An 18,411-nucleotide genomic window follows, 5' to 3' on the forward strand; every position below is an offset into this window, starting at 1 on the left:
ATATTCTAAATACTCGAAATAAACTCAAGAAAAAAAACTGGCCGGATCTCAAGAGTAACGACCTAGGATATAGGATTACGATTAAGGAACTTAAAGTAGCAACTTGGAACGTTAGGGGAATAAATCACAAATTAGATGAATTGACCATGGAACTAGAAAATAGAAATATTGACATAGCAGTCGTTACCGAAACAAAAAAGAAGAACAAAGGATCAAAATTTGAGGCATTGCTCAAAACATCAAAGGCAGATATTGTTGGGATATCAGACGTGGTGTCACACAGATATAAGGAATGCAGAACTGGAATTTGGGGAGTACAATGTGTACAGAAAGGATAGAAAGGGAGGAGGGGTTATGCTGTTAGTCTAAACAGGTTAAACACATAAAATCCAAGGAAGTGAAGCCAGTCGACATGCCTAGACAGTGCAGTGTCGAGTCAGTTCGGTGTGACATAAGCATTAGGAGATTAAAATTGAGGGTAGGAGTGTGCTATAGGCCTAATGACTCTGATGAATATAATAAGAAACTGTACAGGGAAATAGAGTGGGCCGGTAAATCAGAGAGTTTTATAATGGAGGATGTTAATTTCCCAAATATTGAGTGGAATTTGTGGGTTGGTCACTAACACACTAGCAAGGCTTTTGTGGATTTATTCGATGATTGTTTTCTACATCAGCATATTCGGGAGGCAACTAGAGGGAGTATTACTCTTGATCTGATTATCAGTAGTGATTCTTCGTGCATTAAGAATCTGCAGATAAAGGAACCACTAGCTGGCAGTGATCACAGTGTGCTGAAGTGGGATTTACTCAAAGAGGTAACTACCATCAGGGGTAAAGGGAAGGGTTTTTGCTTTCGTAATGATGACTACGATGGTCTGAGACAGTATTTAAATTCTATAGTGTGAGACCAACTGATGATGTTACCAACAGCAAATTAAAAGTGGGAAGCATTCAAAATACTTATCTTGGAAGCTACTAGGCTCTACATACCAACTAAGAAATATTGTTCAAGGTTTAGGCCTAAATGGATATCAGATGAACTAATGAGACATGTGGCAGAGAAGAAAAATGCATGGGATACATATAAATTAATTGGTGACATGGAAGCCTATGATAGATATAAGCTGGTCTGTAACCAAGTCACAAAGGAGATTAGGCAGGCAAAGGCAGATCATGAGAAATCCTTGGCAAAGGATGCAAAGAAAAACAGAAAAGAGTTCTTTACCTATGTAAACTCTAGAAGGAAAGGAATGAATCAGATTGGTCCACTGGATATTGATGGTTCAACAGTTGAGGGTCCTGCTCAGATAGCAACCAAACTGAATGAGTATTTTGCATCTACATTCACACATGAGCAGTTATTCAGGAAGGGGAATGCCAGAGGTGAAGTAAACTCTGGCAGTGAGCTAGATGATTTTGTAATAACTAAGAGGAAAGTGGAGGAGAAATTGTTGAGGATAAACATAAAAAAGGCACCGGGCGTGGATGGGATCTATCCACTTATATTATAGGAGGCAGCAAAGGAAGTAAGCAAACCCTTAGCCATAATTATGAGAGTTTCTTTGGACTCAGGTGAGGTACCCATAGACTGGAGATGTGCAAATGTGACCCCAATTCACAAAGGAGGATTAAAGGCTAACACAATTAATTATAGACCTGTGACTATAACTTCCGTTCCAGGAAAATTAGTGGGGCCACTGGTTAAACAAGCACTGCAGGATCATCTAGCCAAGACTTCAGTAATAGCTCGGACACAGCATGATTTTGTTAAGGGAAAGTCTTGCCTGACCAATTTGATTGGATACTATGATGCAGTCATAATAAAACTGGGTGCAGGGAATAACTTTGATATTATACAGGGTGTTTCAGTTAAACGTTTCAGAACTTCTAAGAGGGGTAGGGTACATCCTGACAACTCGAAATCATATAGCAATGTGGGGTCGGAAATGCTTTCCTGAAGCGGTGTTGTACACAGAAGCACCATAAAGAAAAGAGACCGTAAGTCAGAAATCGTTTTAATAATACATGAAAAGAAGCAAAAGGTACATGGATTAAAGTAAGTGTTCGAAGTTTCTTCCACGGGCTACAATGCACGCCTCACATCTCCGACGCATGGACATCCGAACATTCTGGAATACTCCAGGCGAATTTCGAATTTCTTCGGCAGCTACTGCGATTCTTGCAACCAGCTCCTCAGCATTGTCAACAGGGGTGTCATAAACTAGCGATTTCATATGACCCCAGAAATAAAAATCAAGACATGATAGGTCGGGTGACCGAGCAGGCCAACGCACGGGACCACCACGTCCGATCCACTGTTGACCAAATGTGACATCCAGGTAGTTACGAAATTCCCCCCTATAATGGGCAGGGGCTCCATCGTGTTGGAATCACATTGTCTGTTGCGTCGATGCAGAAATCTGTTCATCTCTCAAAAGTTGTGGCAATACTTGCTGCAGAAAGATCAAGTAGATAGGTCCGGTTAGACGACACGGTAACAGGTAAGGTCCGATGAGGTGATCTCCCATAATACCGGCCCATTCATTGACCGAAAATCGAATCTGTGCTGCACGACGTCGCACGACGACTTCTGTGTACAATACCGCTTCAGGAAAGCATTTCCGACCCCACATTGCTATATGATTTCGAGTTGTCAGGATGTACCCTACCCCTCTTAGAAGTTCTGAAACGTTTAACTGAAACACCCTGTATATTTGGATCTTAGAAAGGCTTTCGATATTGTTGCATATGGAAGACTGCTGCACAAATTGGAGCAGTGTGGCAGTGGAGGAAAATTGCTGCTATGGATAAAGGGATGGTTGAGGGGGAGAAGACATAGTGGTAATCAATGGACACTGCTTATCATGGACTAATATTATTAGTGGAATCCCTCAGGGTGCAGTGTGGGTCCTTTATTGTTTTCTGTATTTATAAATGATATTGATGATGGTGTATCAAGCTTAATGTCCATGTTTGCTGACGATACAAAGGTTGGCAGGGTTATTAAGGACACTACTGACGCTATGCTGCTACTGCTGCTGCAACAGGATATGGTAAGGTTGAGGAGATGGGCTTAGAGGTGGCAAATGAAGTTTAACATTGACAAATGTAAACTACTACATTTGGGAAACAGAAACCCCAGATCAACGTATCAACTCTGTGGTACTACACTGACAAAAGTGTAAAGTGTTCATTGTCTAACGGCCCAAGGGGTTTCCCCCATCTCCGTGTTGTGTACTCTGTTTGTGAAACACAGAACACTGTGAAGGCCAGAGATTTTAAAAAGTGTAAGGTACATGTTTATGTTGTGTAGTGTCATGTTGTGTTGTTCCTCTGACCTTTTAGCCGTTGGGCCCCTAGTGGGACCCCCCGTTGCCCACACTTAACCCCGAAGAGGCAGGTCAGGCATAGAGGGATCGCATTAGAAGTAATTACTCTGGCAGGCCCTGCCACCTAATTTCCTAAGATTTCAGTGAAAGGGCCTAAAAAAAAAAAAAATAAAATAAATAAATAAAAAAAATAAATAAAAATAATAATAATAAAAAAATCAATAAAAAAAAAAATAATAAATAAATAAAAAAAATAATAAAATAAAATAAAATTAAAAAAAATAAAAATAAAAAATAATAATAAAATAAAATAAAATAAAATAAAAATAAAATAAATAAAAAAAAGTAATAATAATAATAAATAAATAAAAAAAATTATAATAAAATAAAAATAAAATAGAATAAAATGCATATTTAGTTAGAGTAGGGGTGAAGACTGAGGAAGGGGGGGACAGATAGAAATATGGGGATGATAGGGAAGGCAACCCCAGAAAGGTCAGTGGAGACTGGCCCCACCAGGAGAAAAAAAAGGGTGTAGCAGGGAGGGGGAGGAGACAGAAACCCGTCCCCTCCCTCTCCCTACCAGGGGAGGGGGTATTAAAGTGAACCAAGTTAGGGTACATGGTTCGAATGCTAGTTGGCCAAGAAAAGAAGTTGACATCCAATGGCATGCCGGTGGCATTGTCAGTCTTTATCTAGGAGATTGTCTTATTGGTCACATCCATGAGAGACAAGTCCAGAAGAATAAGAACCTTTTGTCTTTCTTAGATTGTCTTAATTTGTGGGTTGTCTCTATTCAAAGGTAGTTATTTGGTAGTTATCTTTGGTGGGTGACATTTTGGAGAATGTATAGTAGTTCACACCAATGATGGTAATGCTGGTTAAGTTTAGCTGCCTGGTTCCAGTACCATCAGGGTCCCTGGGTTCATTTAGTAGAGGGTTATCATGTTGCTGCAATTAGTTGTCTTCTCCTCAAGGAAAGCTGCTGTGCATAGTTGGTGAGAGCTTGATACTCTTCCTTAGTATCCAGTAAGTGGTTTTCTTTGCCTTTTGGTATATAAGTCAACTTTGTGATAAGCTGGCAGCGGAGGTCATCGTAGAGGGGGCACTCGTGCATGAGGTGATCCCAGTCCTCAATTCCTCCACAGGCGCATGTTGAGTCCTCTTCTAGGCCAAAGGTTGTTAGTTTTGCCTTTATTGAACCATGGCCAGTAAGCAAATACGTGGCATACAAGCCTGGAGAAAACCATAATGGGGATTTTGGATAGATTCTGCTAACATCTGGGATGAATCTCCTGGTGATTTCCCCCTTGGTTGAATTTGTCCAGCGGTCCTGCCACACCCACTGCATGTGTGCTTGAAGTCTCCTCTTCTCAAATTTTTGGTTGTTGGTAAGATTCAGCTCGAATCCCAAGCAGGTCTGAGACACGCCCTTAGACAGATGATACAACATTCCATTTCTCACCACCTCCAGGTCGAGGGGGAGGGCCCCCACCAGGACCTGGAGGGCGTGAGTACTCACAGTGCAGCAGGCACGAGAGATGGAGAGCAGGACCGTGCGTTGAGTGGAATCCAGGATTCGTCTGTTTACTGCAGTCGTAGCCTTGCCAAACCAAATTCCGGCTGCATACGTAATCACAGGGATGAAGATAGCCTTGTAGTACAACGAGAGGGTTCGCTTGCTGAGACCCCAGTCCCGACCGGATATCCTAGCAACCATGGCAGTATAGTTTCTCACTTTGGTTCTGATGTATTTGAGATGAGCTTGGAAGGAGAGTTTTCTATCTAGTACTATGCCAAGATATTTCAGTTGCTCTGACAACTTTATGGTCTTGTTTCCAATTTTAATCTGTGGTGGTCTTGTAATACAGAGAGTTCCTTTAAGAAGCAGAGAGTTTGTTTTTGATGGTGATATGGTCAAGCAGTGTGTTTTTGCCCAGTCCTGGAGGATTTGGAGTGCATGGTTTGCCAATGTCTCAAGCTGGGCCCTGGAATTTGGAGTCACCATCAGGATGAGATCATCAGCAAAGGCTTCTGAACGAACCTCCCCGAGGTCAAGGCATAGAAATTCGTCCATCACCATGTTCCATAAGGTCGGCCCCAGGACCGAGCCCTGGGGGCAGCCACGGTGTATCCGTCTTGTGAGTTTCTGATAAGGTGCATTTACTGTGATTACCCTATTTGAGAGGTAGCTTTTCATGATACTGAACAAATTGTCCGGTACATTTGCTTGCCTGAGTCTGCGGAGGACGCTCGGCCACCAAAGGGTGTCGAACGCTCCCGCGAAATCAATTGTAATCATCAGGAAGTATTTTCTGTCTGCTTGGTGGGCCTCAGTGAGCAGTGCCTGTAGAGCATCAACCGTGGAACGCCCTGGTCTGAAACCATATTGGTTTGGAGATATTAGGTTTGCTTTCTCATAGTGGCTTTGGATCCGTACATGGAGGAGACGCTCTAGGAGCTTGCTGCATACGGACAATAGGGCTATGGGCCTGTACGAACTTGGTAGATGTGGTGGTTTTGTCGGATTTTTAAGGATAAGTTTCATATTTGCAACTTTCCAGTCATCAGGGAAGGTGCTAGTGTGTAGGCAGAGATTGAATAGGTGCAGCAATAGCTCCGGGGAAAGCTCCACAACCTTCTTCACAATCTCAGACTCGAACAAGTCAGGCCCTGGACATTTTTTCCCTTTGATAAGAGCTGCTGCGGCTAGGAGTTCTTCATGTGTGAACTGCGGTTCGACTTGTCCAGTCCAATACGTTTCATTTTCTCTGCAGATCTCATGCTGCTCAGTTGTTGTTGGATTAATGTTTGGAGGAAAAACGTTGTTTAAGATGTTTGAGACTGAGTCCCTCCAGGTGGTGGTTTGGTTTCCCTGCGGGGTTTCTGTAGCGGTGTTCACTTCCCCCCTGGGGAGTTTGTTTGTGGTGATTTTGTACACCACCCCCCAGGGGTCAGAATTTCCCGTGTAAGAGACAAGTTGCTCCCAGGATTGCTGCTTTGATTTCTTTATTCTTTCCGTATACACGTTTCTTGCTGTTCGATATACTTGTTTAAGTTCTTCGACCTCCACATCAGGCCAAGATCTTCTCGCCCTTTGGAACACTTTTCGTTTGGCTTGTACCTCCTTTCTCATCCTTCGAAGCTCCTCATTCCACCAGGGCACCGCTCCCGGAGAAGGTTTTTTCCTTTTAATTGTGGCATTGCAGACTTGTGTTAATAGGGTGGTAATCTCTTTTTGAAGAAGGTTTGGATTTTGAGTTTGCCTGAGTTTCTGCTGCTGTTTTCCCACCATTTCCAGCAGGGCACCCCTGAACGTGTCCCACTTTGTTTTTTCTATTGCATATCTATGTTGCATTACTCTGGAAATTGGTTGTCTATTACAGTTTTTTGTGATCCTGAATGTAATGGCTCGGTGGTCCGAGGTCGTCCAATCATCTTGGACCTTCCAGTCGGAGATATAGCTGGCTGTGTTTCTTGTAGCAAGAGAAATGTCAATGGTGGCTTCCCAAAGGGTGCTGCTGAAAGTGGGGAGGTTGTTTGGCTGATTGAGGATTCCGAAAGGGGAGTTACCCAGGTAGTTCTCCAGTCTTTGGCCGTTTGTTGCTCCTCGACGGTCTGGTGTTGTGCTGTACCACGCGGGAGACCTGCAGTTTACATCTGCCCCAACGATAATTCTCCCTCCAGGAAGAGTAGTACACTTTGAAGGTATCGTATAGCCCTGATAATATCTTCTCCTGGACGGCAGTATAGGGCAACGACGTAAAAGTTTCCAAGCGCTGTAATAATGTGGGCACATACGGCCCAGGCTGTGCAAAGTTGTGTTATCTTTGTGGCTGTGATGTCAGGGTTTCTTACAGCTATTGCTGCCCAGGGGGTTTCCCCTTCCACCTGGATGACTTTGTAGGTCAAGGGATAGCCTCTGACCTGGTTCTTATGGATGTACGGCTCTTGCAGGATAATTACATCCGTGTTGTCCTCTTCTGCCCGAATCCTGATTTGGCCGACCACAGCCCGGGCCCGCTGCGCGTTAATTTGCATTATTTTTACCTCTTCGAAGTTAAATTTTTTAAGATGTCTCCCCATAATCGATCCGTTGTTGGTGCTGACCCTTGGCTTTTATATATGTTGGACATATTCTGTCTCTGATGGAATGTGCTGAGTCGATTTTGAAACTTTTACAGTCACACAAATAGGATCTTTGGTTTTGTTAGGACAGCTGCTAAATTCGTGGCCTTTTTCAGCACAATGGCCGCACGTTGGCACTGTCTGGATACAAGTGTGTGAGGTGTGGCCGAACCTACAACATTTGAAGCATTTAGGCACAGCCACATGTTCGCGAAAGCGGTGGCTGCCCCAGTTTATGTAGACCCTTGCTTGATTGTTAAGGACCTTCCAGGCGATTGGGTTGATTTGAACAATCCAGTTTTTGCCTCCTCCTCCTTTGACTTTTTTTGAGTATTTAGGTGTGATTAAGGCATCTGCCTCTAAGTCTGGGAAGTACTCCTGCAAGTTCCTACAGTATAGTTGCTCAGTGAGTTGCTGCGGGGTCAGGTTGTCACTGAGGTCAAAAATGATGATAGAGGGCCCCAACTTTTTTGGCGGCTCTGCCTTTAGACCCATTGTCATTATTTTTGCATTGGTCATAATTTTATTAGCTTCTTTTTTAGTTTCCGTTTCGATCACTATGCCTGTATTTCTAGTTTTTCTTATTGCTTTTATTTTCGTAGTTTTGAGATCATCTTTCAACTCTGTCATTATTTTGGTCTTGATTTGTTCACTTGTATGTGATTCTTTGGAATTAATGGATCTGATAACGACCAGATTCTGCTGTTTTATCAGGGTTCCCTTTGTTATATGCTGGGGGTTTTGTTGACTGGTCTCTGGTGGATGCCCTTGGATGGAGGCACCCAGTTTAGAGGTTGGAAGGTTCTTAAATACAGCACCGGCATAAGAGGGCACTGTAGTTGATTCAGGTTCTGTGGTTAGGCCCAGTTCCCGCTCGGGTGAAGACTGCGGAAGCTTAGCGCAGATGTCTAAGGCCTTTTCCAGTATTGTAGACCTTGTCTTGATTTCTTCATTGACAGCTTTTAGCTTCTCATTCTCGATTAGAAGAGCTGTTGTGATTGTTTCTAGGCTTGTCCAAAGCTCCTGGACATAGTTTCCAGTGGCTTTGGTGAATCTTATGGAGTCTTGGGGTTGAGGAGTGCCACCAAGTTCCTGTGCAAGACTGAGATGATCTGATGGAAGGAGGTGGTGTCTCCCTCATTAAAGAGGCCAGCCAGAACAGGTGGTGCAGGAATGGTAAGCATACTGGATGGTGGGATCCCAGATGAGACCACTTGGTCCAGAGCAGACGGTAGTTGTGTAGCCAAGAAATCTGCTGGGGCAGTTTGAAGTGGCAGAGCTGATGGAGTTTGGTTAGCACACTGACAGTGGTATAGAATGAAAAGGACCTGGGGGTAATTGTGCAGGCAGATATGAATTTCTCTGAGCGGTGTAGACGGGCTGCAAGGATTGCTCATGGTGTCTTGTCAACGATATACAGGAATTTTTCTAGCAGGGATAATGAGGTGATTATTCCCTTGTATAAGGCAATGGTGAGGCTACGCCTTGAGTACTGTATACAGGTGAGGAGGCCACATTTCGAGAAAGATGTAGAGCTGCTGGAACGAGTACAGGGAAGGGCAACAAGATTTGTGAAGGGAACAAAGGGTTGCTCTTATGAAGAAAGGCTTAAGTTTTGCAAATTACGGTGTCTGGAGACTAGGCACCGGCGAGGTGATCTGATAAAGGTGTATAAAGCCTTGAATTGTTTTGAGCATGCTCAATGCCGATGGGATTCCTCCTCTTGCTCAGAATAATCACCTGAGAGGGCATAAATTCAAATTGAGAAAAGACAGATGCGGGATAGATGTGCAGAAATTTGCCTTTAGCCAGCAGGTAGTTGGTTGGTGAAACAGACTTCCATCCCTTGTGGAAGTTGATAACCTAAATAAATTTAAGGCTCAGCTGGACAGATATTTCGAACGAACGGAGGGGTGAAATGGGAGAGGTTATTTTTTATTTTTTTTTTTTTTTTGGCTGATGCTGCATAAGCTTGCTTTCTTGCATCACATGCCTCTACTAATGCTAATGCTAATGCTAATTGCAAAATCCGAAGATGAACTACAGCTAGCAGCAAATGAACTTAATAAAATAGGTAAAAAGTACGAGATGAAAATCTCAACCTCAAAAACAAAATCAATGGGATTATGTGGAAAAAACATACAAAGAGTCAAAATTGTTAATGATGATCAAATAATAGAACAAATATCTGACTTCACCTATTTGGGAAATTTAATATCAAATGAAAGGAAAGACATCCACACTAAACTACAAAAATATAATAAAAATGAATGGAACGATTAAACGCCACTTCGGAAAACAAATGACAACTGAACCGAAATTATGACTGCACAACATCACTTGAAAACTGGGTGCGAGGTTGGCCTGTGCGGACATTGATCCTTAAAGCTCTTCAAACAGAGAAGTTTTTCCTGATTTATTTTCTGCTTTATTAGTTTAAATTGTCATATTAACTTATTTTCTAGAGTAGCTTTATATTCCTAGTTACGATACTTAGTTTAAAGTTTAACTTAGACAGAGATTTTGTAGATATTACTTAGTATCCGTAACGGTATCAAATCCACGTGTCACAAACCAAATTTTTTTTTAACCAAATTTAGTCGATTTATTAACCAACTGTTATATCAAATTATCTTCTATAAGTAGATTATAGACCTAGTTAGGATCCTTAGTTTATTCTAAATTGAGATAGCGAGATTTGGAAGCTAATCAATACTTACCAGTCCGTAGAAATACCGTTCGTGATTTCCCGCCATTTTTACACTAGCATAAGCTTAGTGTCGTATAGTGCATAATATAATATTGTCAATTAATCAGTAAATCTATTAATCTTGATAAACTTTATTGTCAATTATATTGTACTTTTAACTCTATATATATATATATATATATATATATATATATATATATATATAACGACTTAATCGTAACAAATAATTAATACATAACTATAGTGGTACACGTGATACGGAAGTTGTATAAAGGGAACTCGTAGAAAACACTAGATACCGAAAAAAATATATATATAACATAACTGTTTTGGGATATAACTTAAGGATTTAATTTTTGTTTTGAATTTTATTGAATTAAATCGGAATCATGACTCTGACCAGAGCAGCAAAGCAAAAGGCTCAAGCTAATGGGAGTGCTGTGGTTCAGGGGAGAACTGAGGGGGGCAGTTGCCCTCTGAATCACAGTCTATTAAAATGCACTGTTTGCTTGATGTTTGCGGAGCAGTCGGGTACGGGACATGATATTGCCAAGGGGGATGTCTTTGTGTGTGCAGATGTAAGGAGTGCAAGGAAATCAGGCGACAACTCAGCGTTGTTATGGGCCTTTATGAGAGCTTGAAGGACAGGGTGGATGCCCTCGAAGGAAATAAATTGAGGGGCCCATCAAGCTCTCAGCTGCCCACATCAACGCCAGAGCTTGCACTTGGTCATCAGGCAACACAGAAGCAGCCCCCTAGGCAGAATGCGCTGGTCCCACAGGAACTAGTAGTTGTTGGTGACTCTATTGTCAGGGAAACGGGGAACATACTTTGTAAAAAGGATAGGTGGAATAGGACCAGGGTATGTCTGCCAGGGGCAAAGGTTGATGACGTTGTAGAGCGGATATCATCTTTTAAGGGCACAAAAGGTGATATAGTTGTACACGTTGGCACTAATGATATTAAGAGTAGGAGACCGGCGGAATTACTTAGCAAGTACAGGTCATTGTTGAAAAAAAAGCCGTGAATTAGGGTTGAATTTGAAAGTGTCTGCAATTCTGCCCAGACACGATAGGAGGGAGTATATGATGAGAGCCCTGTCGATCAATTCGGCCCTGGAAAGATTGTGCAAGAAGCAAGGGGTAGAATTTTTTTCAGCCTGGTCTGTACTTGTTAACAGGAGAGACTGCTTCTACAGGGATGGGATACACTTAAATAGAAAGGGTGCAAGAATTTTTGCTGATGCTGTCGAGGCAGTGTTAGGTGGGTCGGAAAACTGCTAGTTGGGGGGGAAACAAGGACTAATAGATTAACAGTAGCCAGTGGCAGAGGTGGAAGTGATTCTTGCACTGCTTCTATTGAAATGAGCAGAAGTCTGAAAAACAAGATGCAGGATATTTCAGAGACTGCTGGTAGTCATTGCGGTACAAGTAAACACATGGGTTGTGTTAGGGTAGCTAAGAATAGAAACAGGTGCATGTATACCTGCGTGTACACCAATGCTAGGAGTTTGGTAAATAAATTTGATGAATTTGAGGTATTGCTCAAAACATCAAAGGCAGATATTGTTGGGATATCAGAGACGTGGTGTCACACAGATATAAGTAATGCGGAACTGGAATTTGGGGAGTACAATGTGTAGAGAAAGGATAGACAGGACAGGAGGGGAGGAGGGGTTATGCTATTAATTAAGAAACACATAAAGTCCAAGGAAGTGAAGCCAGTCGACATCGATGGACAGGGCAGTGTCGAGTCAGTTTGGTGTGACATAAGCATAGGGAAATCAAAATTGAGAGTAGGAGTGTGCTATAGGCCTAATGACTCTGATGAGTATAATAAGATATTGTACAGGGAAATAGAGTGGGCCTGTAAATCAGAGAGTCTTATAATGGGGGACTTTAATTTCCCAGATATTGACTGGAATTTGTGGGTTGGTCACTCGCACACTAGCAAGGCTTTTGTGGATTTATTAGATGATTGTTTTCTACATCAGCATGTTCGTGAGGCAACAAGAGGGAGCAATACTCTTGATCTGATTATCAGTAGTGATTCTTCATGCATTAAGAACCTGCAGATAAATGAACCACTAGGTGGCAGTGATCACAGTGTGTTGAAGTGGGATTTACTCAAGGAGGTAACTACCATCAGAGGTAAAGGGAAGGGTTTTTGTTTTCGTAAAGGCGACTATGATGGTCTGAGACAGTATTTAAATTCTATACAGTGGGACCAACTGATGATGTTACCAACAGCAAACTCAAAATGGGAAGCATTCAAGGAACTAATCTTGGAGGCTACCAGGCTTTACATACCAACTAAGAAATATTGTTCAAGGTTTAGGCCTAAATGGTTGTCAGATGAACTAATGAGACATGTGGCAGAGAAGAAAAATGCATGGGATACATACAAATTAATGGGTGACATGGAAGCCTATGATAGATATAAGTTGGTCTGTAACCAAGTCACAAAGGAGATTAGGCAGGCAAAGGCAGACTATGAAAAATCCTTGGCAAAGGATGCAAAGAAAAACAGAAAAGAGTTCTTTACATACTTGAACTCGAAAAGGAAAGGGATGAATCAGATTGGTCCACTGGATATTGATGGTTCAACAGTTGAGGATCCTGCTCAGGTGGCTAACAATCTAAACGAGTATTTTGCATCTACATTCACGCATGAGGAGTTATTCAGGAAGGGGAATGCCAGAGGTGAAGTAAACTCTGGCAGTGAGCTGGATGATTTTGTAATAACTGAGAGGAAAGTGGAGGAGAGATTGTTGAGGATAAACATAAAAAAGGCACCTGGGGTGGATGGGATCTATCCAGTTATATTAAAGGAGGCAGCAAAGGAAGTATGCAAACCCCTAGCCATAATTATGAGAGCTTCTTTGGACTCAGGGGAGGTACCCATAGACTGGAGATGTGCAAATGTAACCCCAATTCACAAAGGAGGATCAAAGGCTGACACAAGTAATTATAGACCTGTTAGTTTAACTTCTGTTCCAGGTAAATTAATGGAGGCACTGGTTAAAGAAGCACTGCAGGATCATCTAGACAAGAATTCAGTTATAGCTCAGACGCAGCATGGTTTTGTTAAGGGCAGGTCTTGCCTGACCAATTTGATTGGATACTATGATGTAGTCACAAAAGAACTGGATGCAGGGAATAACTTTGATATTATATATTTGGATCTTAGAAAGGCTTTTGATACTGTTGCACATGGAAGACTGCTGCACAAATTGGAGCAGTGTGGCATTGGAGGCAAATTGCTGCTATGGATAAGGGGATGGTTGAGTGGCAGAAGACAGAGAGTGGTAATCAATGGACACTGCTCAACGTGGACTGATGTTATTAGTGGAGTTCCTCAAGGTTCAGTGTTGGGTCCGTTGTTGTTTTCGGTGTTTATGAATGATATTGATGATGGGATATCAAGTTTAATGTCCAAGTTTGCAGATGATACAAAGGTTGGCAGGGTCGTTAAGGACAATACTGACGCTATGCTGCTGCAACAGGATCTGGAAAAGTTGAACAGATGGGCTGAGAGGTGGCAAATGAGGTTTAACATCGACAAATGTAAAGTGCTGCATATGGGAAACAGTAACCCCAGAGCAACGTATCAACTCTGCGGTACTACACTGACAGTGGTGGAGAATGAAAAGGACCTGGGGGTAATTGTGCAGGCAGATATGAAGTTCTCTGAGCAGTGCAGACGAGCTGCAAGAGTAGCTCATGGTGTCTTGTCAATGATATACAGGAATTTTTCTAGCAGGGATAAGGAGGTGATTATTCCCTTGTATAAGGCAATGGTAAGGCCACATCTTGAGTACTGTATACAGGTCTAGAGGCCTCATTTCAAGAAGGATGTAGAGCTGCTGGAACGGGTACAGAGAAGGGCAACAAGATTAGTAAATGGAACAAAGGGTTGCTCTTACGAAGAAAGGCTTAAGTTTTGCAAATTACAGAGTCTGGAGACTAGGCACCGGCGAGGTGATCTGATAGAGGTGTATAAGGCTTTGAATGGGTTGAGCATGCTCAATGCCAATGGGATTCTTCATCTTTCTCAGAATAATCACCTCAGAGGGCATAAATTCAAATTGAGGAAGGACGGATGTCGGATAGATGTGCGGAAATTTGCCTTTGGCCAGCGGGTGGTTGGTTGGTGGAACCGACTTCCATCACTTGTTGTTGAAGTTGATAGCCTAAACAAATTTAAAGCTCAACTGGACAGGTATTTCGAACGAACGGAGGGGTGAAATGGGAGTGGGTTTTTTTTTTTTTTTTTGGCTGATGCTGAATAAGCTTGCTTTCTTGCATCATATGCCTCTGCTAATGCTAATGCTAATGCTAAAACGAGCCCTCTTCTACAGTTATGAGACTTGGGTCATAAATAAGAAATATGCACAGAAACTAGAAGCAGCACAAATGAGATTTTTAAGACCATTATTAGGCTCTACAAGACTAAGCTTTACTTTGTGTAGTTTTTTTTACCACCAAAGAAATTTAGATATCCGCGAGAAATTAAAAGTAGATAACATAGTAAATGACATTAAACGATATCAGGAAAAATTAATCAGCCACATAGAAAGAATGAACCCAGACCGGATCGCAAAATTAGCCTTTAACTACAAACCTACAGGCAAAAAAAAATTACTATATTAGGGTTACCCGTAAATGATTACATTAACCCGTATTCGTGTCTGTAAATTGCGTGTGTTCTCTGGTCGATTTGCCTGTTTTGTTGGACGAAAAAAAACCTCAGTTTCTGAGGGGAAAAACCTTGCTATCTACGCCTGAGACCGACTAACTCAGCCACGGAGTGAAAAAAGCCCACTAAAGTTCCTCGGGTCATCGACGGGATTAGATCCGGCCTTTTCCACCTGGTGTGGGGAGGACGGTGACGGTACCACTGTGCTACCCACGCAGAGAACCTACAGGCAAGAGAAATGTTGGTCGACCAAGACAACAATGGCGAGATCAAGTCTACCTCCAAGAGCTACAACGGAATAGGTCTTAAAAGACCTAAGCCGGTCCAAGTTCATGATGATGATGAATGACTTAATATAAGCATTTCCACTTGAAACCCTCGGCAACACGCCGTGATGGGTATATTGTATCGTGTTTTTAAGTGCAATAAAGATTACTTTATTTTTATATTGAAACAAAATAAATTATTGTTATTATTATTATTAGCCATATAGTGCAAGGACGCCTGAGGCTTATGTTGCACCAGCTAAAAAAAAAATTTCCGAGTTACCCTGAGAAAGAGAGAGAGAGAGAGAGAGAGAGAGAGAGAGAGAGAGAGAGAGAGAGTAGTGAGTTAACTGACTTTGAAAGAGGGATGATCGTGGGTGCCCGACGCATTTATCACTCTATCGCGGAGATGGTACCGCAATTGTTCTATCCCCGTTCGACAGTATCAAGAGTGTATCGGGAATACGCCATTTCTGGAATAACATCTTATCGTGGACAGCGCTGTTTGTAGGGAAAGGTTTTGGATGAACGTGGCCGTCGACGTGTCTCGCATTGTTTTAGTCAACGTGAGAGCGACAGTGGCACAAATCACCGTCGACTTCAACAAGAGAGATGCTAGAAACGTCTCCACCAAGACTATCAGGCGATCATTAGCTGCAATAGGTTATGGGAGCTTTCCCCCCCCCCCACCAGAGTCCTATTGCTAACATCAGGACACAGGACTCTACGCCTCAACTGAGCGAAAGAACTTCGGCATTGGACCTTGAATGATTGAAGACGGGTTTCCTGATCCGATGAGTGCCGTTTCCAGTTATTTTGAGCGGACGGGAGGGTACGTATCTGGATGAAGCCCCACGAAGCTATGCACCCATCATGTCAACAAGGAACTGTTCAGGCAGGTGTCATAATGGTCTGGGTTGTGTTCAACTGGCACACGGGCCCTCTGGTACGTCTAGACGCATCTCTGAACGGGCCAGGTTATGTGTCCATCCTTGCAGACCATCTTCATCCCTTCATGGTCATCGATTCATCGTGCACCCACAGGGCACTGTTCAGGTGTACTCTTCCAGCAGAAGAGTACATTGCCCTGTACAATGCGACTTCTCACAGAGCCGTGGCGATTTGAACATAGTTCGAGGAGCATTCCGCAGATTTTATCACCAAGGAATGGCCTTCCCTTTATTGGACATGACCCCTGTGGAGCATCTTTGGATAGTGTGGAAATTCAGTTCAAGCTTTGGATACTCCACCCAGGAACACAATGGAATTATGGACAGCGGTGTAGCAAGCATCGATGGAAATACCTGTGGAACGATTTCATGAACTAGTGCATTCAATGCTATGCCTTGTGCCTACCCTTATCCCGGCGAAATGGGGTCCTAACCGTTACTAGATAGGTATCCCGTGATTTCTACTATGTGTACTACTCTGTGCTACCATGCCCAAAAACTCAAAGAAAAACTTACAATCTTGGGTGCCATCATGCCATGGCAATCAAAAATCCACAAGCATCGTCGTGATCGACTGGTTGGTTCAATTCAAACACCACTAGCATGTCAGTGCCTTCTTTTTTTTTTTTTTTTTTATTTGTTTCCACCAACACTGTTAAAGTTTAACTAATTAAAATACTTTGCATTTTAAGTTAATTAACGCGTCAAACCGGTATCTTGCTCTTGCTCTTGCTTAAAACTATCAGTCACTCACAAAAACTGCTACTGTCGGGTACCGTGAACGAGAGCCGACTACCAAGAGTCGATTTATTCCTGAGTGAACAGCTCACTATCGTATCGTGACTGCTCACTCTTCAGGTGTACTTCGTTTCACGTGTTCTGCAGTCAGATGATTTTGCGAGTTGCTTTTATCGTTCTTAAATAATCGACAAACTTTTCTTTTTCATGAAGTTACTGGGTAATTACTTTCCGTCTTAATAAAATTGACATTGCCTTACCAATAAGGTATAATAGCAAATATTGAAGCTGTCTTAACGTTTTCTCCCAAAGTGCAGTTTGATTTTTGCTTAGTTACTTTTTAAGCATTTTAAAAATGACAGTTATACGAAATATATATTTTGTATATATGCGTTTCGTGATGAAGGTACTTGATTTTTGTACTGGCATAGTGCTAAGTTGCTGGTATGGAGAACGTAAGACTGTGTCTCCAATTAATGATCCACTTCTTTTGGTGCCTGCTGTGGAGTTAGCCACGAAAATTAGGAAAGGAGAGGTAGGAAATATATTATTGCAATAATTACATTCAGCACATAAAGTGGTTTCATATATTTATAGTATCTTACCTAAGCTTTATAATGCCTTGCTTAAGAAGTGATTGTAGTTTTGTAAAAATTTAAAATATGTTACAGTGTCTCTGAACTTCAGCATTTGTTGTTAATAATGGTTATGTTATTACTTATTACTTTTTAATTAGCATTGTGGTTTCATAAAATAATATCGTAAATTTCTTATGTAATTTAAGTTGAAAATATATTTAAATTGTTTTCTGTTTCATTTATCCATAAGATCCATGTTCTTTACTGCTCTGCATCTGAGGATTTTTACTGTAGGCAATTTATTCTACCAAGAGTCGATTTATTCGTCTGTATTCTTGGTCTGATTCTTGTTCTGATTCTTGTTCCAGATTGGCTCCTTACTGAAGATTTACAGGAATAGGCTTTGGTCGAGATCCTTTTCTTGGACTATGCTTCTTATTTTGGATCCTTGCTCAACAGTGACTTCATATGGTTATTTTTACTCAGGATTGTGAGGATCTACTCTGATATGGAGCCTCACTTTTCAAGTAGCATGGTCATTGCATCCTGGCAGTCATGCTAGAATGCTTCATTAATCAACGTGGATTCCTTGCTGTGTGTATTATCTTATGCCTGGACTGACTCACTTGATTTGATAAATTTTCTTCTTGGAAGTTTGATTTCCTGGGCTCTGTCTCGCATTGGGCAGTCTGGTATTACATATTGCTGAAAGTAAAGCTCCTGAATCCTAAGCCTTTTTCTTGAACATATGCTCCTTACTTTTGATACCCCCATCTCTCTCTCTCTGAACTTTGAAAAGCAAAGTTCAGAGAGAGAGATGGGGGTATCTAATTTTCTTTGTTTCCTTTCCTTGCTCATTCAGTATGCCTGAGGGTAGAGGGTGGGTTCAAACAGTAATTGGCAACGACAGCAACTAGATATTATGGGATTCCACAATTACCTTGGTTAAGAGGCTGATGAACAACACAACATACCATGATACACTACACTGTTATATTTACACTATTCGTGA

At 41.9% G+C, this 18,411-nt stretch overlaps 1 protein-coding gene across 1 annotated transcript in view; it reads left to right on the top strand.

The window, feature by feature from the left end:
• Positions 1–17,188: 17,188 nt before the first annotated feature.
• LOC150081275 (fatty-acid amide hydrolase 2-like) overlaps positions 17,189–18,411 on the top strand; it is a 65,804-nt gene continuing 64,581 nt past the window's right edge. The window contains exon 1 of the mRNA XM_090379480.1: positions 17,189–17,356. Coding sequence (XP_090235606.1) covers positions 17,210–17,356 — 147 coding nt within the window. The 5' untranslated portion in view covers positions 17,189–17,209. The remainder of the gene's footprint in view (positions 17,357–18,411) is intronic.

The sequence above is a fragment of the Mastigoproctus giganteus genome, chromosome 8 (assembly GCF_048544385.1).
Source record: "Mastigoproctus giganteus isolate SK-2022 chromosome 8, ASM4854438v1, whole genome shotgun sequence".
In the NCBI taxonomy this organism is placed as follows: Eukaryota; Metazoa; Arthropoda; class Arachnida; order Uropygi; family Thelyphonidae; genus Mastigoproctus; species Mastigoproctus giganteus.